The sequence below is a fragment of the Osmerus mordax genome, chromosome 20, assembly GCF_038355195.1.
Source record: "Osmerus mordax isolate fOsmMor3 chromosome 20, fOsmMor3.pri, whole genome shotgun sequence".
NCBI classification, from domain to species: Eukaryota; Metazoa; Chordata; class Actinopteri; order Osmeriformes; family Osmeridae; genus Osmerus; species Osmerus mordax.
In genome coordinates, this window is record NC_090069.1 from 5,323,019 (window position 1) to 5,348,049 (window position 25,031).

At 48.0% G+C, this 25,031-nt stretch overlaps 1 protein-coding gene across 4 annotated transcripts; it reads right to left on the reverse strand.

Moving 5' to 3' along the window:
• Positions 1-653: 653 nt before the first annotated feature.
• Positions 654-24,370, reverse strand: LOC136964419 (cingulin-like protein 1). 4 transcript variants are annotated; one of them, XM_067258536.1, is made up of 21 exons: positions 24,305-24,370; positions 17,458-17,562; positions 16,364-16,488; positions 12,756-12,873; positions 12,316-12,534; positions 8,167-8,745; positions 7,268-7,534; positions 6,731-6,829; positions 6,157-6,306; positions 5,631-5,729; positions 5,225-5,431; positions 4,955-5,059; positions 4,673-4,825; positions 4,405-4,572; positions 3,969-4,142; positions 3,314-3,403; positions 3,097-3,180; positions 2,881-2,999; positions 2,690-2,798; positions 2,303-2,466; positions 654-2,072 (listed from the first exon to the last, which is right to left on the reverse strand). In XM_067258536.1, the coding sequence occupies exons 5-21, from the start codon at positions 12,352-12,354 to the stop codon at positions 1,985-1,987; spliced, it is 2,694 nt and encodes an 897-aa protein (XP_067114637.1). In that variant the 5' UTR covers positions 12,355-12,534; positions 12,756-12,873; positions 16,364-16,488; positions 17,458-17,562; positions 24,305-24,370; the 3' UTR covers positions 654-1,984. The 4 variants fall into 4 exon arrangements, with proteins under 4 accessions (XP_067114637.1, XP_067114635.1, XP_067114638.1 ...); XM_067258534.1 differs by having other exon boundaries at positions 12,316-12,537; XM_067258537.1 differs by lacking the exon at positions 8,167-8,745 and having other exon boundaries at positions 12,316-12,537; positions 24,305-24,364.
• Between the last annotated feature and the right edge of the window lie 661 nt (positions 24,371-25,031).

Genomic DNA, 25,031 nt, shown 5'->3' on the forward strand with positions numbered 1-25,031 from the left:
TCGTGCAGCCTAAATGAAGCCTTTCAGACTTTCAATTTTTAAAATTTCAATGTAGCCTAGCCTTCTTAAGAAAGATGATCTTCATTGATCTTAACTAGAGTGGTTTTTGAAAGTCACTCTGGTTTGGCAGATTCATAGCTGGCGTTATAGTTATATTCATACCAAGCATCTCCTTATCCTTAGATGAGAAAGCTTAGGTACAATAAGGAGTCGCAGAGGTTGTCTCCCTGTAAAGTACACTTTCTTCTGCACTCTCAGTTGTCATGGATACCGTTTTATACTCTGCAAACATCTCAGAGTAATATTGCCTAGAGACTGTGGTCCAACTCTTCCACTAGGGCTAACACTGATAAAAATAAATACATTCAGAAATACAAGATGACCTCTGATATTCAGCATTGCAAGAAATACTTTTACTTCATAACCAAACACACTTTAAGGGATTATAACCATGGCATGCAGATAATCAATAGTCGAAGTTGTAAAATAAGATGTGTTGCCATGGAAACATTTGAAGTAGGAAATAGAATCTCTTCCTACACCAATTAGTGTAAATAGTATGTCTAGTAGCAAATGAGAAGATGAGATGATGTCCTATTGGCTCAAACTATTAGCAGAAGCTTTGAATTGAGATAATCAAAACGGCCACTGTATATTTTTGACATATTTTTTAATAATACAGAGTTGAAGACATTTCTTAGCTCGCCATATAGAACATCAGAAACCGCAATAAATACCCGGCAGCACCTGTAAAGTGTGAAAGCAGATACAAAAATATAATACCTACTATTTCTAACGTTCATATTTTGTCAAACGAGATCAATAGCCTTCGATCCGTATGATTAGTACAGTATTGTACTGTGTGATAAATCGTGCCCTTCACGAAAAGCCCTCTGACACCAGTCGTGTGACAATTCAACGGTAACTTTACTCTTATTGAACTCCTTGCTATTGTCAGCTTGGCTTAATTGTGGCATTTTATTCCTCATTCCCCTTTACATTTCAACAGCATGACGATACGAACCATGTATCAATGTACACAATCATACAATTCCACTTAAATGTATGGGACAGACCTGAAGCTCTATTATACTCGGAGCGATGACTGTCATAGTTTGCATGATACCTAAGGTAGGAGGGACCTTAACTAGGGCATGTATTCGCAGTATCCATGTCAGTCTCCACACAAACAACTGTACATTGTAAACAGGAGATCAACTGAAAAGTGTCTGTTTCCGTTGTAGAAAACCATCCAGGCATTTATCCACACGGGAATGTACACAGCAGACACTGGATAAAACTGTCCTCAACAGTTTCCACAGATATTGCAGATAGAAACGACAACAAAAACCTTAATGTTATTACTCCAAAAAATGTATTTAGCTGCAAACACATTCGTCTACAATACTTTGAACAGTTCACTGCATTAGAGTCTTCACGCTCACATACTTCCAGTCCGCTACAACATGAAGCCATTTCCCATTTCTAATGGCAGGCTTCCTTTCCAACGTCTCCTCAAACATACCCTGAAGCTAGCTTTGTCATTTACATTTCCCTCAAAAGCTTTCTAGTATTTCAAATAGGTGTGAGGTAAAAATGCTGGCAAAGAATTGTTGCAGACACAATCAGGATATATTGACAGTGATGATTAAACCCAGTCTTTGGTTATACCTTAGGAACATTACAATATATAAATAATCTCAAAATTATATATAAAAAAAACGAATAATCAAGCCCGATATCCCCTCCATACATGATAAGGCCACTTAGTTAAAACAAGACATGCTGGATCCCTCACGAATAATGCACAGTTCGTTATGGCCGTAAAGCTTTGAACAGGGAAGGTTGCAGGTCAAGCTTGTGTGCGTGATACACGGGAGCGGTCGGAGCACTGTGCAGGACAGAGTAGGGTGCTGCAGAGTGGCACAGTCCCGGTGCTGGGGGGGGGAGGGTCGAGGCTGGTCTGTAACGCTGGGGGCTCCGGTCAGGCCTTGGAGACGGTGGACAGAGCAGAGTGGGGAAAGTCCTCCTCGTCCACACTCAGGTCCATCCTCAAGCTGGACTCCTTACGTCTGGACCGAGAGAGAGAGAGAGAGAGAGAGAGAGAGACAAACACAGAGAGAGAGAGAGAGAGAGAGAGAGAGAGAGAGAGAGAGAGAGAGAGAGAGAGAGAGAGAGAGAGAGAGAAGGAAAAGCGGAGAAGGAAACGAAAGCAGAGTGTTACTTCACAGGTTTTTCCCCCGGAGGAGTCGAGTGCCACAGTGATCCATGCGCACACGGCCGAGCCGCCCCCGCCCCCTACTTCATCTGCAGGTGCTGGTCGAGGAGCTGCCTCTGCAGGCGCGTGCTGCTCTCCCTCTCCTCCGCCAGCTCCCGCTGCGCGTGGCGGAGCTTGGCCTCCTTGCTGCTGGCCTCCTCCTCCACCTCGTTCAGCTGGCGCTTCAGGGAGCGGATCCTCTGGGTCATCTGCACACAGCACAGGGGTTCAAAGGTCAGCCGTCTCATTCGGCGGACACATTCCCGCGCCCCCGTGTCGGCCGTCTCACGGCTCACGTTCGAAACCGGAGCAAACACACACACACTGTGCGTGAACTGCACTGACTCCGTTTTTCTTTATTCCATTTTGACGCTGCACTCGTTTAACAAGACTCTCTAGTGCCCCCCGATGGTGTAAACGTGACTTTCTTACCAGGTCCTTCTGCTCCGTAGCAAGCTTGTGTTCCTCCTCTATTTGGTCTGAGAGCTCATTGATCTTCCTCTCCAGCTTACCGATGGTATTGGTCAGAATCACTTTATTCCTGCAAAGACAAGGCATTAACACACAGGGAAAGGCACAGGAGAGGTGCTTAGTGATGACATAAACCCAACACACACACTGACCTTTCCTCCGTTCTGAGTGTGTTCTCAAGCTCCTTGAGTCGAACCTCGGTCTTGGAGATGACGTCATCCTGGACCTTGGAGTTCTGCAGGTGCTCCACCTCCATACGCATATCACGGATCTAGCACAGACACATACCCGTAAAGTCAGGCACACACACACACACATTCACAGACCCTTAACGTGTGATCAGGAGTGTCTATAACAGGAACACGTACCTGTCTCTCCAGCACGTCCTTCTCACGTTCCAGCTCGTCGCTCAGTTCCTTCTCCTGGTTCAGCTTCAACTGGAGCTGTTCATTCTGCAACCAGAGGGGGAGGTGAGACTCAGTATTCGAATCCCAAATCTCAACCTGAATCCGAGTCACATGGGGATCGATGGGGAATTCGACTCGGCGATTCCGTGTTCAGGCGGCGCGCCGGTGGGACACGAACCTGCTCGATGGATCTCTTGGACTTGGCCGCCCATCGCAGCTCACTGTCGTGCATCTCCTCTAAGTCACTCTCCAGGTCAATCATCTTCTCCTGGAACAAGAGGGGACACGCGACACACACATTTATGGGCCTTTCGAGACACGTTTCGAATCCAGCCTGGAGCTTCGAGTTGAAAAGCGTCAACACTTCTTCCGCGTCGTCACGTAGAAGCTCAGATACCCAGATTAGCATGCATACTGGTTGGTCTGTGTAAACGTCTATAGTTATTCCGCGTACATCTACGGGGGAACGGCGAGTCGTGTTTTCATAGGCGGCTACTAATAATGAGAGTCTATAAAAGCAGGCCCAATTGTGTCGATTTTAGATTGGAATAGCACTTGATTGTTTTATAGGATTTGCATCCTAAACACTGCATTAATCACCGCCCCCAAAACTCTCCATAAGTGCGGATGGAATTTCCGTCATTTCACATGCAGAGATGAACGTTACGTGCACGGGTTAGAGGCAATCGTCTGGTTCTCCAGTCAGTAAGCCTGTAATGAAGCCTAGTAACTTACTGTAAGTCGCTCTGGATAAGAGTGTCTGCTAAATGACAAAAATGTTAGTACACTGCCAACCGAGGTGTCAGTCCTGAGGGAGGGGGGAGGAGGTGTACCTGGGCCTGTTTGAGCTGCTTGCCCAGGTCGTCCCTGGCCTGGCTGGAGCTCTGCAGCTCCATCTGCAGGTCGTCCACGGTGCGCTCGGCCTGCTTCCACTGCAGCTGCGTGCGCTCCCGGAGCTGGATCTCCTCCTCCAGGGTGCGCTCCTTGTCCATCAGCTTGCCCGACACCTGCATGCGAGGCACACACCCAACAAAGCTGTTCACCTAGGGTTGGGGGGTTTTCCGCTCACGGAAACCTGAAAATCGGCTCCTCCCAACCCCCCGGATTACGCCGCCCTCTCTATCGCGAGGTGTCTTTTCGGGGTGACGTTGGAAATCTCGTGGATGACACGTTCACACAACTCCCGACTTCGATTAATTATCCCAATTCTGGATGTGGCCCAGGCGACAGTATTCATATCACAGTAGGATTAGACCCGGTAGGACCGACCTCTCCCTGCAGCCTGTTGACGACCAGCTGGACCCTCTGCAGTTCCTGGGTCTTCTCCAGCAGGCTCTCCTCCAGCTCATCCACCCTCAGCTGGGCGTCGGCTCGCAACTTCTGCTCCAGGCTCAGCTCTGCCGAGGCCTGGGTGGACCCCTGCAGGGCGTCCCCGAGCTGGGGTGTTGCGGAAAACACAGCGATACCGTCACACACCTAGGACTCCCAGGTCCATACACATAAGGCAAGTGGGGGCGTCATTTTTGACGTAACTTACCTCGGCCTCCAGTCTCATGACGGTGGTGCTGAGGGAGGCGGTCCTCTTGTCGTGCGTTCCCTTGTGCACCTCCAGTTCCTCCAGTTGCCTCTCGGACAGCCACAGCTTTTCAGACAGGGTCTGGGAGTGCAGCGTCTGTTTCTCCAGCGCCTCCTACAGGAACCCAGGGGGAAGACGCGCGTTAATAGGCGCACAGGGATGACTGGGGGTTTCTCCTTCGTTGGATGGTCGATGACGGGGAAGTCACGTGTGAACGCGCGCGCCGCCTGCGTCCCAGCGTACCTCGGCGTCTTGGATTTTGTTCTTGAGAGACTGCTGCAGGAAGTTGAAGGCGTACTCCTGCGTGTTGGCCTCCACCATGACATCCTTGGCTTCCTTCAGCTCGGCCTGAAAACCAAACAAACACACACATTTTTGGGGGCTGTCATTCTGACTCTGAGGCATGTTAGCCGAACCGCGTGAGCTTCAATTTTAAAAACAAAACAAAAAATAGAGTTGGATAAGCTGAGCTCTGAGTCAGAGTGGTGGGGGTGAGGTGTCTCTGTACAGTACCTCCATCAGCCTGAAGCGTTCCACCATGGCGGCGTTGTCTCTCTCCAGCTCCTGCATCCTGTCTCTCGTCCTCTTGGTCTCCCCCTGCATCTGGGCGTTGGTCCTCAGCAGGTCCTCGTTGTTCACCAGCAGGCCCCTCATCTCGAAGCGGATCTGGTTCCTCTCCTTGTCCATCTCCATACTCTCCGCCTCCAGGAACTGGTTTCTCTGGAGAGGCACGGCGGGCTTGGTCAGGGAGCGTGAAGCGTGTCTGTGCGTGGTGCGTGTGTGTGTGTGTGAGAGAAAGTGCGTGTATGTTTGAGGTGTGTGTGTGTGTGTGAGAGAAAGTACTGTGTGAGCATACATGTTTGTTTGGAGGAACACTGAATTCGCTATCACACAGCGCCCGGAGTTTAGAGCATCGTACCTTCTGGCAAGTATCCAGCTGCCTGGTTAGCTCCTCTATGTAATCCCTCTTGTTAGGCGCGGCGAAGGTGGGTCGCGCGTTGACAGAATTGGGTATCACCTATTACGATGACAAGTCAGTCACCTTACTGTGTGGACAAACTCAGATGATTGTGAGAGCTTTGTCAGCAGATATTCAGTATTACATCTGACAGACTATGCTAAACTGTGTTTAGCACACAGGGGGGTCATATGGATGAGCGGTTTAGCGGGCTATTAATCAGAAGGTTGCCTGTTCGATTCCTGGCCGTGCTAACTGAAGTTGTGTCCTTGGGCAACGCACTAAATTGAGTTAGAAAATTCCAGAATCTGCATGAGGGTATGTTCCTGGTACTACCGTAACTTTAGACATTCTGGTATCGTACATTTTTGGGGGTTTGAGTGGCGATTTGGTACCAAAGTACCGGTACTTTTGAAAAACAATGTATGTCGAGTACAAGCCTGTCTGAAGTGACCTACAGTGACCTCTGTGTGTCCGGCGGGCTTACCTCGGTCCTCCTCCGAGACAGCGTGTCGTAGGCTGAGAAGCGGGTGCGGGGGGCGGTGAGGGTGGGGGTGAGCACGGGGCTGGTGCTGGTGCTCCTGCTGTTGTACAGGTTGTACTCGGAGTTGACGGGAGACGACCTCCCTTCCAGCGACTGGGGGGGGGGGGGGGGGGGGGGGATGTGTTGAGTGGAAAGAGACCCAATAAAAATAGTACAGTTACATATCATTTACATTTTTGTCTATGTATAATATATATTTAGCTTTTTCCTACGCAATTGGAAGTGCACCGCCATTTTGCATATTCACATGCTGTACTTATTCACAACTTGCATAATATATGTACACCTGTAAGTATGTTTGTATGGAAGTACACTTTGTGAGTATACTTTAAGTTCGACAGAGAGGAAAGCAAAGGGACAGGAAGAGAGAGGAAAGGAGAAGAGAGGAGAGATGGGAGGAGTGGAGAGGACCCTGAGTGGCTTAATTCCATTTGAAACATTGGTGTCACACTTGCTATATACTCTATACGGTATACGTCCTTTTTAGATGCACAATATTTCACGAACTGTGTCCAACCTTGTAGTCTGACATCCTGTACACGGGGTTGTAGTCCATGGAAACAGCCGTGGCGTAGGGGCTGTTGAACACTCGCGGGGGACTGTCAATTCCACCAAACTGGAACACGCAAACAAACAACGTTTCATACAAAACACGTTAAACACGATGTGCAGTGGGGGGAACGTGCTCGGAAAGCGAGCACGAAGAGAGACACGGACAACGCGCGAGCCAAACGGGACGCGTCAAACTGGTTTCTCCCCAGCAGATGGCGCCGCGGGACGCTCAGGGTGGAGTCCGGGTCGAAGGTGGCTCACACAGCCGGAGTCGGGAGCTGCTAGATTGACCCCCGCATGTTGCCGTTTTCCAGCCACTCATGATCGCGCACACGCACACACACTTGATCTAGTCTGGTGATAACACACACACGTGCACACACACACTTGATTTAGTCTGGGGATAAACACACACACACGCGCACACACACACACACACACACACACACACACACACACACGCACACGCACACAACCTGTTAGCAGCTCTGGCTCCCCTCACCCTGTCTGACATGGTGTCCCAGTCTCTGGAGGCCAGGGACTCCAGGGAGCCGCGGTAGTTTGGCCCGAACCTGGAGCTGGTGCTCTCCCAGCGGGACACGCGGGGCCCGTTCTCCCCCGCCGGCCCATCTGGATCCCGGGAGCCGCTCCCGATCATGTCGGAGCCGAGGAACAGCTGATACTTGGGGTTGGGAGGGACTCTGCGAGCGGGCGGCTCCTCCTCCGACGGCGGGCTGTCGGGCTGCTTGTTGGGATCAAAGTCGGATTCCTGCGGGAGGGGATGGGGGGACGGGGGGACACACGCACACATCATGTGAGATGAGATGGAGGAGAGATGGGAGAAAGAGCGGGGAGAGGGGCAAGGAGGGAGATCGAGACAGAGGAGAGAGCGAAGGATGAGGGGGAGCGGGAGGGAGGGGGGTATAGCGACGCATGCACAGCGTAGCGTAGCGCGCGAAGCTCCTACGACGGTGCTGTATTCTCCGCTGGGAGACATTTGCGGGTCGTGTGAACCAATGGGGCAGCCGTGCAAGAGTCAACATACTGTAGAGCACACACAAAGCAAGCCGACAAAACCTCATCGGGCGCTGCCCATGCAACAACGACAAAAACGAGACAAACGAGTAATTAGTCACTAATTGATTCGTTTCACACATGACTCATATCATGCGGCTTTTTGGACGCCAAGCTGCTGAAAGGACGGGGGGCCGCTGTTTGTTAGTAGCTGAGATGCATGGAGGGACGGGCGGATGGATGGGCCATGCTGTTATCGTCTTCATGCAGGGTCGTGTGCAAGGCTGGGGGAGTGGAGGGGTGGGGGGGGGTGGGGGGGTCGGCCTCGTGCGCCAAAAGCGGTCAGTCAGTCCTTGGCTGCGTCGCGGAGCTGCCGCCGCGACTTACCGAACCCATGCCCGAGTCTGCCACGGAGCCCATCTGAGAGTCGGTCTTCTGGGTGGGATCGTGTGCGCCCCTTCTGTGCGCCGAGTCAGCGAGAGCCCTGGTCTCCTTCAGGGAGGGGGTCATCTCTCTGCCCGGGGGGGGGGTCAGCATGATGGAGGGAATGTGGTTCTCGGCCGCGGTCCTGACACCGCTCTGGGAGCTGATCTCTCCAGGGTTCACCCCCCGCCTGGGGGTCGACATCCTGGCAGGCTGGCTCAGGTCGGGCAGAGACACAGCGTGGGGGACGAGTTGGGGACTCCCGGGGGAGCTGGGAGTGCAGTCGGGACCAGAGAACTTGTGGATCAGTTCTTTGATGCTACCCGAGCGAGTCAGGAGAGAGCCCCTGGCCAGGGCTGTCTTCCGATTGGTCGTCCAGGCCCGCTCCTCCTCGCGCTCCTCCGCCTGGCTCCGGTCCGGCCGTGGAGGGGAGTCCTTAGAGGGGTCGTCCTCGGTGTTCGTTTTGTGCCCGTTAACCACATTCCCTCCTAGCTCTGCCGTCCCACCATTTGCTTCCCTCCTAGTCTCTTTACTGGGTGTCTCCTAAGAGAAAGATCTTGTTTTCAGTAAAACACATTGGGATAAAGGTCGACATGCAAGACAGTCTTCTGGCCTGGTTCTGATTGATGGCACAGATCTGCCAAGAAACCCTCTGTGACTCAAAGGTCAATGACAGAAAGGCCGAAAGCTCAGATTTTTTATCAAATCTCCTGCCTCCTATTCTGTCTCCATACGCAACTGATCCGACTTACACCAAAACACACATTCCCTGCCCCCCCCCCCCCCCCCCTCGCAGGCATTACAGTCAATATCTTAATTGGGGAATAAAAATGATATTAGGAAACGGTTCCGCGGCTCGACGCCTGGTGACACGCCTGTCTGTCAGCGTCACATGCGGTAAACAACCCTGACGGAGGGCCTCGTGGCAAGATGATGACATCAGCCCTAGACGTGATCGTATTCCCTGAACAAATCAATGGAGTTGGCGTACACACACACTGCTGCTGGGTGACATTCAGACGGATCAGTCAGGCGAGTCTCCCCCTTGCCTCTCTCTCTCTCTCTCTCTCTCTCTCTCTCTCTCTCTCTCTCTCTCTCTCTCTCACTCTCTCTGCCTCTCTCTCGCTCTCTCTCTCTCTCTCTCTCTCTCTCTCTCTCTCTCTCTCTCTCTCTCTCTCTCTCTCTCTCTCTCTCTCTCTCTCTCTCTCTCTCGCTCTCTCTCTCTGCCCCTCTCTCTCTCACTCTCTCTCGCTCTCTCTCGCTCTAGCCACGAGTAGGGCCCCCCGGAGCGACGGCCCCGGGGAACACTCATGTGGAAGGCCGACGTTAATGCTCGTGTTAGTTTGCCTAATGTAATTGCATCAGCACATATTTCTCCACTGCTTAGGGGGATCAAGGCGACACGTTCGCGTTATGTAAAGCCTTGCTCTCCGCGAAAGAGCGCGCGCGCGCGGGGGGGGGGGGGTGTTCACAGGCTGGCCAGGCGTGGGTACTGGGACACAGCGGCATTGTGGAGAGCTGGACACAAGTCCCCACAGAGGGGCGTCCACATCTGCATGTTCATGTAACAAGCACTCCCCCCCACCCCCCACACACACACACACACACTCATAACAACCCATCATCACACAGACATGCCCGAGCCCACAAACACCCATGTATACACACACCCCATTTCAAAACGGTGGCCCTGCCGAGTGCCGACAGAAGCGCCCCCCCCCCCCCCAAAAAAAAATTTGAACGCATTTTCAATGTCACCTAAGAGCTACTAAACCGACTGTCAATTAGCAATCAAATAGTGCAATCATGCTAATGCAGCTTATAAAAATGAAATGGCCAGTGTCCAGGTTGGGCTGGGGCCCGTGGAGGGTCTAATCCTGGGTCTCGCCAGGACCCCCTTCCCCAAGGGAGAGAGGGCTGGAGGCGGAGGGACGCCGCAAGAGACTCTAGCTCTCTCTGGGGGTTAGGATCACCGCTTATCGCCGGAGGGGTATTTACCATGTTTACAGACCGTGCGTGGATAATCATTTAAGCCCCATTTTAATGTTATTATTTTCTACACTAGCCCTTGAGATCATTTGCTGACTGGCATTTTTGGGTGAATAAACCCCCCCAAAAAGGACATGGTTAGCTCACAGTTAGTTAGCTCGGTGGGTTGGCGTTTGTGACGGTGGAACACTGTGGAGATGCTGCGTTGCCATGACCATCCATACAGCACCACTTCCTCCCATTATCCAATTGGCAGCACCGGATAATACCATGCCAACAGTCGCAAGCAGCCTGTTGCTATGCCAACAGAAGGTCAATAGCATCGCGGTGCTGTGTCTGCCGTGAAGTACGTGGCGCAAAGGCTTGAGGTTTAGGGGTGAAAACCGATTCCCATGACCCCCCCCCCCCCCCCCCGGAAGTGACATCATAGACTAACCAAGGCCTCGCTCAGCCCTGCCCCCACCAGGAGAATGCTGGCCTCCAGCCAATCCCAGTGAGTCACCCAGAGGAAGGACATGCATCTGGAGCCCTCCCACGCCCACAACTCATGGTGCCTCTCTGTCGATCGAAACACAGCTGTCTGTTTGTCTGTCTGCCTGCATGCCCGTCTTTTGTCCTGACACGCAGGACTCGGTGAGACAGGCTAAGGGAGACGATCAGACAGACAGACAGTCAGACAGTCAGACAGCCCCTTGGGCGGATAGCTCGTGGAGGAAACACCGGGACTTCATTCCGGAGTGGCCTAGCAAACTCAGACATATGGTGCGGAGTTTGAAAATACAGACTGACCCAGATCTGATCAAATCCCCAACACTGTCCTAGCGTATGTGCCTTAATTGGAGAGGGGGGCTTATTTCCCATTCCTCACTTCCCCCCCCATTATAATCCCCCTTGCAAACCAAAAATACAACGTTCGGCAATGTCTCCTCCAACACAGATGGCTTGTCATAGGTCAGGGTGCTTGCTCTCTACGAGAGCAAAATATGTCAGTGTAAGAGGTAAATGTCCAAAATGAAGTACTCAATAATTAACCAATTAGAAGGACTAGTGTACTGTTTGACAGGCACATATCTTACAGGGGGTGAATCTTCGAGGAACTTTAGCACCCCGGCAATCTGCTTTGCAATATGGCCCGCTATTTGTCCTTATTGTAAAGAACATGGACGAACCACACCATACTTGCTAAATCCTCGAGGGCTATTCGCGTCATCTTCCGCGTGCGTGCGCGTGTGCGCTCGAGACAGTACGACTATGTGTACCATGCTGTACACTGGCCAACCATTGGACGTGTAAGATGTAGATCGAGACAAGTCTGAAATCAGCGCGGGAGGACGGGAGTGGCCCATTTGCGGCGCGTTCCTCGTCAGTCCCGTTTTACCCGTTGTGACAGGAGAGTGTTTTTGGGACAGCCGAGTTGGCAGATGTTGCACGCAGCTCACGGTGTACGCGTCTGTCTGCGAGGGACGTGGACAACAGCTGGATGCTCTCCCGTCGATGCGGTTACGGCGCTGGAACATACTGGAACTGTACCAGCATCATGCCTCTCCCTGCCTTCGCTGTCAGGAGGGTTTGTCGTAGGTACTTTGTGGGCTCGTCCAATGTTCCGGACACAGCACAAGACGTTAGGCTACCTACGGACTACTACCTATGGGCTGTCTGTGAGCGTGCTCGAGGGTGTTAGGCTAACAGCAAGGCTGTCCAAACCTGCTCCTTGTAGGTCGTCAATCCAACCCCAGTTGTATCAAGCACAATTTAGGGCTGCCAACTCGCACGCATTGGCCGTGAGACACACGCATTGAAACCATTTCACACGCTCTCACGCCGCGCCTTGTATTTCTCACGCCGAGAAGGCAACGCCAACCGTGTAGTCCTGCTAGCGTTGTAAACAGTAATGGACGAGGTGCAGGCCCCACCAAATCTCACTCCAAGGTTTTTTGAAAAGTTGGCAGCCCTGACAATTCAGCTTGTTAATTGGCTGAAATCGGTATGCTGGGCTAGGCCTGGAATGAAAAACATTCAGGGGAGTGGCACTCTGGGAGCAGGGTTGAGCGGTGCTGGTATACGGGATGGGAAGATGGTTATACTGGTAGTGGAGAGGCAGCTAAACCTGGGGGGGGACGTTACCATGTTGTTGTCCTGTTCGTACTCGCTCTTCCCCTGCATGTTGCCGCTCAGCCTGCCGGAGAAGTCCCGCAGTCTCTGGATCTCCTGGCGGTATCGGACGGCGTCTTCGCTCAGTAGCTGGTGGAGGGCGCTCAGGGCCTGCTCCTGGAACACCAGTCTGTCGGACTGGACCGCCCTGGCCGCGATGGATGCTTGGAGCTCCCTCCTGGACCTTAGGAGCTTCTGACACACACACACACACACACACACACACACACACACACACACACACACACAGCGCTCCTCATTAGCACGCTAGCAGGTTACATACACAGGGCCGACCGTTGGTATGCAACAGTCTAACAACGGTCTAATCTAGGGTGCAAAGTGAAGCGGGCTGAGGCAGAGGAGAGAGGCGAGGCGGTGGCGTCAAATAGAGTCAGCTGTGACCGTGTACTTACAGTGTGAGTGCCTGAGTGTGGGCTTCTCTGCAGCGTGCTGACGACTTCGGCCTGCCGTTTCTCCAAATCAGACAGCTCACCGTTCAACAGCTTTCGTTCCTCTTGAATCTTTCCCAGTCTGAAACAGACAGAGCATAGCATATGTCAGAGGTGGAAGTCTAGGACAGCAAGCCATTCAAAGGGCACACTTGTCTTTTGCCTTAACTGTTTGTGCTTAATGTGGCCTCAGTCTAGGTACATTTCCCTAATGACACAAAGTACACAGTACAGAGGCGAGAAGATAAGACAGATACCGGTAGGTTGTTTTATCATGACTCATGAGCATGAGCTTTCCAAACGAAAGGTCAACAACATTCAAATATCGAAAATGAAAAGTGTGTCGACGCAAGACTGTCACGGACATCACACCATATCATCCTCTTCTCTCGACACATCGGAACGGCGCCTTATTTTCAGCTTTGAACGCAGTTCACAGTGTCTCCACCAGAAGGCAGTATCTTATCATCTGTCATAGCTGAGTGGCACAAACAGGACAGCAGTGCGGTTTATGAAGAGGGACAGGAACATCTCATTTGAGAGAAACCTTTTGATGAAAATGTATCAGGAAATTAACATCAACATTTCAAAAGGGCCACTTCTTCGCAAATGAAAACAATTGAACAAGAATCGAAAATGGCCTGAGGGAAAAGATATGCACATTTTGTTGATGAGATGCTCAAGTGTGTGTTTCATGTTCCGCTGGCTTGTGTGCGTGTTAATATTCATACAGAAAGGAGAGTTTCCCAGTCATGCTATCAGGACCGTTGAAGGGCTGTTGAAGGAATAAACAATGTGTTGCTAAATGACTCCATCACACACAAGACAAAAAACTTGATTAGCGCTCTTGCTAATGATTGACGACTGGATGGAAATTAAATAATTTTATCTGAAGAATGATCAAACGCGCGAATCTAAGGGAAGCAATGAAACAAAATCGTACGTTTCTCTAGTGGATTTATCACAAATGATGCCAGGCAAACATATGGCCGCGTTAAAACGTAGGGCCGGACTAAAATGATAAAAACAAGGTCAAGCTAGATATTGTGTCTAATTTCTGGGAAGGGTAACTACTATTCACTGAAAGACAGTGATTACAAATAAAAATAGCCTATGTGTGTGAGTGTGTAAATGTGTGAGAGAGAGTGTGTGTGTGTGTGTGTGTGTGTGTGTGATAGTGCCTGTACAGCTCCAGCCCATGGCCTCCAGTGATTAGGAGCTCGGTTTGACAGCATCGATGGAAATCTGTTGGCATCTGCTGAAGGGATAAACATAAAGCAGCGAGCTTGTGAACCCTCATTAACCTTTTGTTTATGTGGCTTTGGAAATGAGGTTTATCCCAGCATGCTTAGTGTATGCCACGGCAGATTCACACACTGCACATTGCCAGCTGTCAAGCTTTTCTGATTAGGTGCTTACAAATAGTACATCATTATCAGGATGTATGGAACAAATACATTTTTTTTTTTTTCATAATTATTGGGGGGGGGGGTGGGGATTGTTAGGTGTTTTTAAGTGCATACTTCAAAGTTTCACAGAATCCCTCCTTGAGTTTTTCTTTTTTTTAAACCAGTGACTTTATATTACATTACATATTATTTGTTTAGAATGATTCACCTTACAATAACAATGGCTGAGTAGACCAATATTTGATGGGGATTGCTAGCATTGTTTGTCGTGGGAGTTTTGTATTTCTACAGCAGATCACCATTTTTGTGAACATCAACTCCAGTTCTTGTCCCCATATGATAGTATTCAACTGCTACTGCATCTCAGACATCCATTACTTCAATTGCCAAAATATTTTCAAGCACTATCATGTACTGTATCTGTGAATCATGCCCTGACACAATTGTATTTGGATTCCTTGGGCTGGCATTGCAGCTGTCTGGACAGCCGACGCCAAGGCTCATCAAGGTTTCAAAAGCTTCAACTAATAAAGCAAAGAGAGTATAACATAATAGCAACGTTTGAGGAGCAGAAACAGGTCTCGGGCAGTTCTCTGTGTGTTGTTGGGGTGATATCCGTGCTGTGTACCAGGCTTCGAGGGAGGTGAACACAGCCGTTTCAGCATTGTCACCCAGGCTGTTAGTTTTGGCGAGCCACAGCATGTGTTGCATAACTTCGCTGAGGGGCACTGTGTATCCGGGGGGAAACCAAGAAGGAGCTTTGGGTTCAATTTGGGTTCCTCCACATCCACTCCAGGGCTGAACGTTCCTTAAAACCTTTTGTCAAACGCAGTTGTTAAGACCCCACCGTGTTTCTATGTGGCACACAAATGACTTGAATGGGCGCTTGATCTGATTCGTTGCCCTCTAAGCCTTTCCATCTCGATTCGGGGTTCACGAGAAGCGAGCTGTGTTTGGACGAGGTCGACTTGAGGTGCAGCGAGCTTTGACCGACCGTATCGGAGGAGAACCGTGGGACCGACAGACACTGAGCTGACAGTCAGTCAGCTTGGGTGTTCCAACTCGCCTCGCCGGAAACAGGTCTGTATCAGGTGACGATGTAGACTGAATCCAAAACACCAGTAATGAGTCATGCTCGTTTAGTCTACGCTTCTGTATCCAAAGCGACATACAGAGGCGTTTCCGGCAAAGGAGTCATTCATTGACGGAAGAGATCATTCAGATTCACACATTCAGCCTGGTAAAGGACCTACTCCAACAAGAGACAGAAACATCCACCAGGGTGATACTGTTTCGAGGGTGGCCTTAACTGACCAATCTGTCCGGTTTGGCCCGTCTGTGCGAGATTCGTGAACAGCCAATCGGTGCAGCGATGGACTGAAAGTGAAAACAGGAATGTCCCTTCCTGTCATTCTGGAGTCTCTCGCCCATGTCAAGTAGTACAATCCCAAAGTGTTTTCGAGAACTGTTAAAATGATTTAGTAAAAAGCCGTTGGTCTGGTTTTGTGAACCTCACACACCCCACTACACTACATACAGTCCATGATTCCCTTTAAACCCAGGGTGTATCAATTTACCAAATAGTCATCTCCCGGAAAAAAACGACAAGCACCAACAGGAGGCTGTTGACAATAGCACCAGAGCAGAACATAGTGGTGTCACGGAAAATACCGGCATTCCCATATAAAAGTTAGCATGTCAAGGCTTAGATCCAGCACTCCTTAATTCATCTCCAGCCAAAGGATTACTATTGTGTCAACCAGTCAGCACCTAAGACATCTCTTGGCATTACTTCACCCAGGACAATTTAAAGAACATCCGTTGTGTAACAAAACGTTATGTCCACTGAATTCCGTAGCCACAGCCTAGTTTCCTCACGCAAACAGGAAGCCACTATATACAGTACCAGTCAAAAGTTTGGACACAAACTTTGGAAGATGTGTCCAAACTTTTGACTGATACTGTACATTGTGTACTTTATAAACTGTCACCCAGCTATTGTTTTCACCTCAACTAGACGGCATAGTACCATTCATGTGTCAAACTATTGAACCTGGCTACTGTGTTTTAACATCACATCACCATCATCTGTCCATTGTAGAGTTGTTTCATAGAACGGAGGGGTTTTGATACACAGTAGGACTGACTGAGGCATTAACTTACTGTTGCAGCAGTCTGGTCACTTCCTGTTTGGTCTTCTTCTCTAGCTCTCTGAGGTGAGGGATGAATTCCTGGCTCTGAAGGATGTGTTTTCCCAAAGCCTCTATGCTCTCATGGCCCTCTGGACTCTGATAAGAGACAAGGACAATAAACACATTAAGGAACCTCTCGCACACAATAAAGTATCATTACTTTATAGAGAGAATAGTCTAGATTTATATTCATGCTTTTGTAGCCTATGTAATAAATAAATCAACAATAACAATAAAATGTCAGTTTTAGAAGCTATTAACCTATATATATACAGTACCAGTATACAGTACATCCATTGGCCCCTGGTAGAGTGTGACTGGTGGCCTAACATGATGTGTCTGCAGGCCCGTAAGCCAATAAGCTCCCAGTCTCAGATCAATTCTCTGTTTTTTGCTTTCCATTTCTAACAAATACCTGAATTAGTATGGATTTTTGGAGCAGATGCGACTCATAAAAAAACTAAACTGAAGAGATTCCACAGCTTGATTTAAAGCCTGACAAAATGTCAGCGACAACGTCAAGCGGCCTGTTTCAAATTCTGAAACTGAATGAGCTGGCGCAGGACTACGAGGTTGATATCTCAGATTGTGGCGATAACCAGTCTGAGAGAAAGGATGTTTTAGTAAATACTTAGTCTGCTGTCGATTTCACTTCAGAGTCACTTTACCACAACTCCATGACAAGACTGGTCTAAGCAAACAAATAGATAGCAATCTCCCTCTCAACACTCACTACAACAATCTTCCACCCTGGCTCTCACTACGACCTTCCAGCGAAGCTGAAAATCCTGTGAACCCTGTTTCAGCTGCGAAGCTGAAAATCCTGTGAACGCTTCACAGTTCATGCGTACTAAGCAGGGGTCAGCACATTTAGGACAAGATGGCTTCTAGTCATTGCAACATTTTTCTATTCAGACTTAACAAAATCAGAACTAAATTGTGAGCAATGAGTCAACAGGCTTGAAGAAACACTCTGAAAGCTAGGAATTCAAGAAAGGCGTTCTACAGTACCAGCCAGAATTATATTTTATGTGAAGAGCTCATGGCTTTTGCCTCTCAATTAACCTGTAGGTCAGTAGGAAGTGTGCTGCCAAGGATGTTGACTTTGTCTTCCACTATCTTGCTGAGCTTCACCAGGGAAGATGGCAGCTTTCTCTGGGACCCCGTGGACTGTGTGGAAGAGACACGAGATATATTACACTCTGGTCACATGCACATGAGCCTGTTCTCTTGCAGGTTCCCTGGCCTACTGTACGGTGACGGGTGACGCGTCCCGTTTGGTCCGTTCGAGCTGAGCGTACGGATCCGGCCCTAGCGAAGGGCAAACCTGTTGGTTCCGCTTCTCCGCATGAGAAAAGCTGCCGTTTGTAAGGGACAACCAGCAGCATTCACACAGACAGGCCAAGAAGTGGTGCTGGGTGATGGCAGGAGATAGATAGATCAGTACGACAGTAATGACAGGCCATCAGAGCGTCACTGCCGTGCCTGATTCAGGTACAAAGATGGGTGGTATCCGATTAGTCAAGTATGTTTGGAATGCTACAGTACAACATCAACTAACACAAACAGCTTCTCAACAGGTACATTGAGGAGGAACACAAATCTAATCAGTGATAATCCCAAAAACAAACTGATATCATAATGATGGCCACATTAGAGGGGACCCAAACAAGGACGTTGTGGAAGTCCAGTGATTATAATCCCGCGAGTCCTGCGGCCATATTTAAAACACAGTCGAGCACATCCTTTACATTTTCGCTTACACCACCGGTGAGAAACCGCGCAGACGAGCAAAGGCAGCCTAAATCATCAGAGGGACAAAGTCAACAAGTCAGACTGTGAAAAGCAAACTAACTGGAAGATAAGCCAGTAGGAGTTTGTACAGTAACTGTCATAGACATTTCCCTCAGGGCTGTTGACTGGATGGTATTTTTACAGTCAATCCCAAGCATCAACACGAGTACATTCGAAGCAGTTTTGTCCGTCTGCTGTATTTTCTCCACAACTGGAGAAACAAATCGAGAAACGTCACAAGTCTAAGGTGGATACTTACGCATAAGTCCGGAGAAAACAGCGAAGACATGGCGAAAGAGTTGAGCTGTCCTAACTTGAGCTGGTCTGTCTGGGAGGGGAACGGGCGGTTTGTTCTGCCTCTCTGTTAGTGGGGGAGCCCTGTTGCCGTGCGCACCGGCCTGACCTCTGCTACGACCCCATTGGCCTGCATGGCTAAGCTCATCAGTGTATGTGTGTGTGTGTGTGGGGGGGGAGTGGGGGGGAGGAGGGGGAGGGCAGGCTGGGCTGTGTCTGCCTGCCTGATTGATCAGTATGCTCAGCCCCCTTAGGACTGTGGAGGAGGTTAATGTGTAATGCCTTCCAGGTATACAACACTGCTCATAAAGAAAACATGAGATGGCTGATGATTCATAGCCAAATCTACCCCCTCAATAAGCTCCATCGCACGTTCTGTCGTGTATCGTCCCGTAGCTACGAAGAATGGCTTTTCACTACGGCAGACGTTTTAAGTGGTATCTCCTTAAGTGGGTTACGAGAGGTCGGAGCACAGCAGTGCTAGATCAGGAGAGGCCCCAGGTACTGGAGCTCTGGGCTGCCCTGCCCAGCCCAGCCCAGGGTGGGGCAGGGAGCAGCAGTTTGGCTGTCTGGCGGTGGCATGGGGCCAGGGAACGCCCTATTAGCATGCAGGGCGGGGCTGTCAACGCTTTCCCTCTCAACCGCTGGGCCTCTCTGATAATACAGACTTCGATTGCAAAATGCCAATAAATCGTTCACTTTAAACAGCTTCTCAACTCACAAAACATCCAACCCTTATCTCATGGGGCGAGTCAAGAGTTTCCCCTTTAAGGTAAACATTGATTGTTCACTCGGAAGAAACAGCCCTATTTATAATGACTGCTACAGTAAGTGATTGCACTGGCTGTTCTCACAGTCGTAGGAATGTAGGTCTGACAAGATGAAACTAAGAACTAAGAAAATGCGTGTTTGTTGTTTTTCTCAGAACTGAGCTCTATTTTTATTTTGCGACATGAACTGATGTATCATTATAGTCCAATATAAAAAATACATCAGCAACTACCAAGAGACAACCTCCCACCATAGATGTTGTAATGTTCTCCAGGGCACTAGCTCACCATGAACGGAAGAGATATGCCGGATGGGTCGCCTCTGCCAAACCTGGAACCTCCTCTAGCAACCAGGTGTGTGTTCACTGACCGACTGACTGTCTGTCTGTGTTTCTCTCTAACCCCCCCCCCCCCCCCCTCTAACACTCATCAACTATCAGTTCAAACAGAGCTCCATCTCCGAAGGAAAACAGCGGACCTGATCAACACTCCCCACGCATTCTTCTTAGTCATCTCTGAAACTAAAATGTTCAGGCAGAAACATGGCTGAAGGCCTCCACGTTTGACTGCAGAACATTCCCCATGATTCACACCGTGATCCACCATTTTTTTCCCCAATCTCTCTATCGGTTCCTTTGACATGTCAGCGTCAGATAGTATGAAGACTAACCTTCACTTAATCCCATCAGTATTGCAAGTGTACCTAGACTTGAGGCTTTCGTGCGTTGGGGATTATTAACTAGAGTTTCAAAGGCCTTTCTGGCAACTCGCTTTTGTTAGGCTAAGCCTTTTGTTGCTTCAGAGTGCATAGTATGGACGGGTGTGGAGTCGAGAACGACAAATCTTCGGAGATCTGGGCCCCCGAGGCCTAACAACGCTCAACTGCATCCAGTCTGCACAGAGAGAACTGGCAGACAGCAGTCAAGTCTCCATTACCAGTCAACCATGACAGCCTGTAAAATCATTAATGCAGAGCATGCTGCAGGTCTACGTGTCAGTCAAGCTGTCCACAGTTAATCTCATGACGATAAGAGAAGAAACAGCTAATAATACAGCTAGCCTCACATGTGGTAAAGCGCTCCCTCATTGCTTGCTGATATAGCGAATAAATATTGATAAGGAAACCCTTGCAAAGTTTCATCAAAACCGTAAAAAAAAAGGAAAGAAGATCAATGATCTTCAATGAATTAGGCTGTCAATTAATCAGTCAAGACTGACTGATTGACTCATCATCAGTGCTCTGTGCTGACAATTCGTCACCGGTGGTCCTTTGTTGCTGTTGAATTAAACCACATGCTGCCACATTCCATCTCGCCTACCTGAGATCCTAGTCATAATACAGACAGTCACACGATAAACCTGCTAACGTGGGCATACCAGTTTGATAACGCCCGGTGACCAAATGTTTGACAATGAGACAGGGTGACACCGTGCGTACAGTGACGCAAATTCCTCCGCCATGACTTTTCTGCCTCCACAGCGTGACTTATCCCAGAGGAATTCAGTCCTGCCATGCCCCCCCCCCCCCCCACACACACACACACTACCATCCCTACGTTGCCTGGCAACAGTAAACATTCATTATGGTGCGCCCCGTGCTGTTAATTCCAAACCAGCGTGACGCTGGCTATGGATGTCTATGGATCTTAGCGCTGTAATCTGGGTGTAGCCACAGTAACTCCCAGAGCCGAGTCTTCCAGCAGCCAATGAGGAAGGCATAGTACACTGGTATAGGAGCACAGAGGCACCGAGGCAAAGTTCGGGGCGATCAATAACCCTCCCACCACAAGTAGTTGTTGAGTGGGACAGACTTGTCCCACACCCTCCCAGATACCAGAGGGCCGTTCCACCAATGCAAGCTCACAAACACACAGCTGTAGAATAGGGTGTGGCTATCTGCCCCCAAGTTACAGGAAGAAGGAGGAGGAGCCTCGAGATAAAGATGGCATTATTGTACAGGTGGAGTGACACACAGGAGTGTTTCTATTCTGTAGGAAACCTGAAGGACAGGCTAATACTTATGCGATGGTGAGAACACCCACATACAAATGCACACACTGGAATAACATGAGTAGCACACACGATGACAAAGTCTAGACAGGGCAATGCCATGTTTTCACTAGACGAGCCTGCTGGCAGATCCAAGCAAGGTTGGATCTCATCACCTTCCACACTCCCTAGAAAGCTCCACCCGAACCTTGTTCCAAAACAATGTGTCTTTCACATGCTCTTTTTCCTGGACTGCACTAGTATAACAATTTGCACCGTCGTAATAAGTACTTATTAAGTGATTAAAAGAGATTAGTGCCAATAATTAAAGCTACAGCAACTCTCTCAGATACCACATTGCAGCTTCAAGGAATTTCAAAAATGCATCTTTATCAGTTAGACCACTGCTAACAATTATGAACTGCTCGAAGGAACACATTAAGCAAAATAAAATAAAATATCTTAACTTTTTTTTTTTTTTTTTTACATCCTTAGATATGAAATATGTGAACCAACAAGGCATTGAAGTTTCAGACTCATTAATTTAATTGTTGGTTTTAACACGCCAATCAGCGTCATCATAATTATTGTAATGTAGTCAAAGCAGTTCCAAAACAAACCTTGAATGACAAAACAGGTGGCGGGTGTGGTACAACCAACCTTCACCGGTAAGATGCGCTGAAGGTAAACATGGATAATGGAAGGCTATTAAAAGAAAAAGTACATTCCAGAACAACATCTCATTTGAATGCTGAGAATGCCATGTAGTAGGGGTGGGGGAAAAATCGATTCACATATGAATCGCGATTCAGTCTGCTAGCGAGTCAGATTGATTTACAAATTTATGTGAATCGATTTTTTTTATTATGTTTTTTTCTATTTTACGTATGTATATATATATAGAATAAAAAAAATTCTTGAAGCGATTTTTTATCAATTTGTGACCCCAAGAATCGATTCACCCCCCTACCATATAGGTTTGGCTATGCCTATGTGTCACCCATCATAAAACATGGTCTGTCACTACCTTTTGGTCGTAAAGGCGCATTAATACAATCCTACTGTAACAGACCAGTATAGTATAGTTACATAATGTGTTGAGACAAGTACTTCAACAGTGAGGTGATCCCACTGTATGCAAGGCTACGGCTTATCGTAGCTGAGATAACAGAATGCCAACCTAACTTGTACCTACCTAACAATCTCTCACTCATTCAACAAGAGCAGGAGATAAACTAACAGCCTGGTGATTTAGCAGGAGGGCCCAAATGTAAGATGTCACTTCCTCCTGGATGCAGTGACAAGGTGGATTGGACAACGATCATCAACCGAAGCATTAAGCGACAGAAGGGATTTACAGGTGTCATTAAACTATGCTCTCGACTTGAGTGGAGTTACTTAGTTTACAGTACAGTAATGCTCCTACCCCAGCTTCCACCGTCATTCGTACATAAAGTCTACAGTATATTCTAATGTATACTTCATATTGTACATTTCCAGAGTGTCAACTGTTTCTTAGACAACCGATGCGTTTCTGATGTGTCACAGGAAATCCGACTTTCTGTCAGATAAATGATATGGAGAAAAGACATCCTGTGATGATATGCCCAGGTGCTGGCACGCAATAGCCGGCTGTTGGGTGTAAGTCGGCTTAGCTAAAATACCTGCTTGAGGACGGGGATGGAGGAAGAGGGAGGTAAGTTCAACCGACCAGCAGAAGAACTTTCGCTGTAAAGCCTCAATTACGCCAGTGGGACAAGCCCACCTATGGTAACTTCTTAATAACCATGTCAAAACAACAATTGTTGTACACCCAAACAACACTGATTCTAATGGGGTCAAAATACCACATATTCTAATGGGATAGTTAATTGGTGTTCAGAGTTTGACAGAAACTCAATGCCAGAGGTCAAAGGGCAAATCTGGGTGTTGGCCATACCAAGCCGGTGACGATCAGACAAAGCAAGTCCCAGCACCACCAATGTTACTTAGGAGACTGTTGATCTTATGTTGTGCCGAGACCGGAATCTACCTTGATCCTGATTTATTGCATAGCTCAACTCTATGGTAACTGAGGTATCAAGGAGTGCTAGCTGTGTGGCTAGAGGTAAGCCTGTGACCTCATCGGAAAACAGACTTCCTGTGAGAAAGAAGTACTCCTTTTATATCAATTCCTCAAGACCACGCTACCCAGGGAAAAGTGTGACTACATACAGAGTCCTTATCAGAGCCCAGAGCACAAAAATAGTATTAAAAGCTGCAAATTAAGCCTCTTTGTTAATTGTCAGTGAACTGTGACCTGTACTTGCATCCCAAAACTAGTATGCTTTCAAGCAATGTCCTTAATGTTAATATCTTGCCTATTGACAAAAAAACTGAAAAGACATTGGGTCACTTCTAAACTAACCCTTGTCCTGTCTTAATACAGTATTTGTTGAGACTATTTTGGTTATAGCACTAGCCAGCTATTGCAGAAACAAGCCATATTCAAGACCAGCTGGTTGGTTAACTCCCGAAGGCGAAAGAGAAGAATGCAACTTTATTCCATTAGGAGAGCCATTCTTAGAGACCCCAATACATGCTTCATTGCATTGTTTTTGTGGAGAAAGTACATAATGTACATGCACGGCTAATAGGCTATATATTTTACATCCTTTACTCTCACGTGGTAAGTTTTTGTTTATGTCTATCAGACAGTAGGCTACAGAGCTCGGACTACGATTTATATTATGTTGAAACTTTGGAGTCTTTATTACTGTAATATGCAACGCATTTATACATTGATGTACACGACTAACCTTGACACAATTATTTTTTTTCTTCACAATGGGATATGAATACGTTAAATGACGGAACATAGTGAGAATTCGCTAGAGGTCAGTTATACATTCGGCTACAGAACATAAATGAATGGCTGTCATACCTGTTCTTTACAGTGCCAGTCAATCGAATACAATGTAGTAGGCAACAGCGTTCGACTAGTGATTAGAACTAAAATTCTTAGTTTTCATCAAGTACAGTTGAATACAAAAACGCATAATGGTAAGAATTCGTTTTTGACTTACCTGTCACTGCACACGTCCAGGTTCAGTTGTAAATTGAATCCTCGTGGTGCTCAAGTTAGTTTAACTTGTGGGTGGTGCACCTGCTTTGAAAGAGGGCGTTGACACCTGTATTACAGTGTTCTGTCAAACACTGGTCTTACCGGCTTACGAAATTGACAAAGAGTTCATGTACCGATTGTATAAAAAAAAGACACGAAAACATTCATGATTTAATGTCAGTTGTGTTTCAAGGAAGTTGTGCCCTTCTCAAGGCCTCCCTCCCACAGAAACGGATATTTCCCAGGCCATGTTTGGAAATGTCTCTAGTCTTACAACAAAAAAAAAACAATTCCAAGAATGTTTGACTCCAGTTAACCCTTATAAAGAATAGTGTGCTCAATATATTTGACTCATCTAAGTGAATAGATGAGATATTATTAAATCTTTAAAAATATTTTCTTAAATATGTTTCAGTTTATAAAAGCCAAAAATCACCGGCATGCTATTTGGAGTCTTTATTTATCTATAGAAATTGAAAGCTGTAAACGGAATGAGTAAATTGCTATGAGTCTTACTGTTACTATATAAGTAATAGAAACATTGGGCATTTGGTCATTCTCCTACACACAGATGTTTGAGATAGTAGATGGAGGAGAAAATCAGGGATCGAGTCGTTTAAGTGTCACATATTGTAATAGTTTATTTACTGGGATTTGAGAAAGGGGTTGAAGACATCTCAAAAACAAAA

Excerpts from the sequence above, each read along its gene's own strand:
- LOC136964419 (XM_067258536.1), bottom strand. The coding sequence starts at position 12,354 with ATGCAGGGGAAGAGCGAGTACGAACAGGACAACAACATG. Across the intron at positions 3,181-3,313 it reads CCAAGAGATCCATCGAGCAG|AATGAACAGCTCCAGTTGAA; the intron begins GTTCGTGTCCCA and ends CTCTGGTTGCAG. Across the intron at positions 2,073-2,302 it reads GACCAGCACCTGCAGATGAA|ACGTAAGGAGTCCAGCTTGA; the intron begins GTAGGGGGCGGG and ends CTCTCGGTCCAG.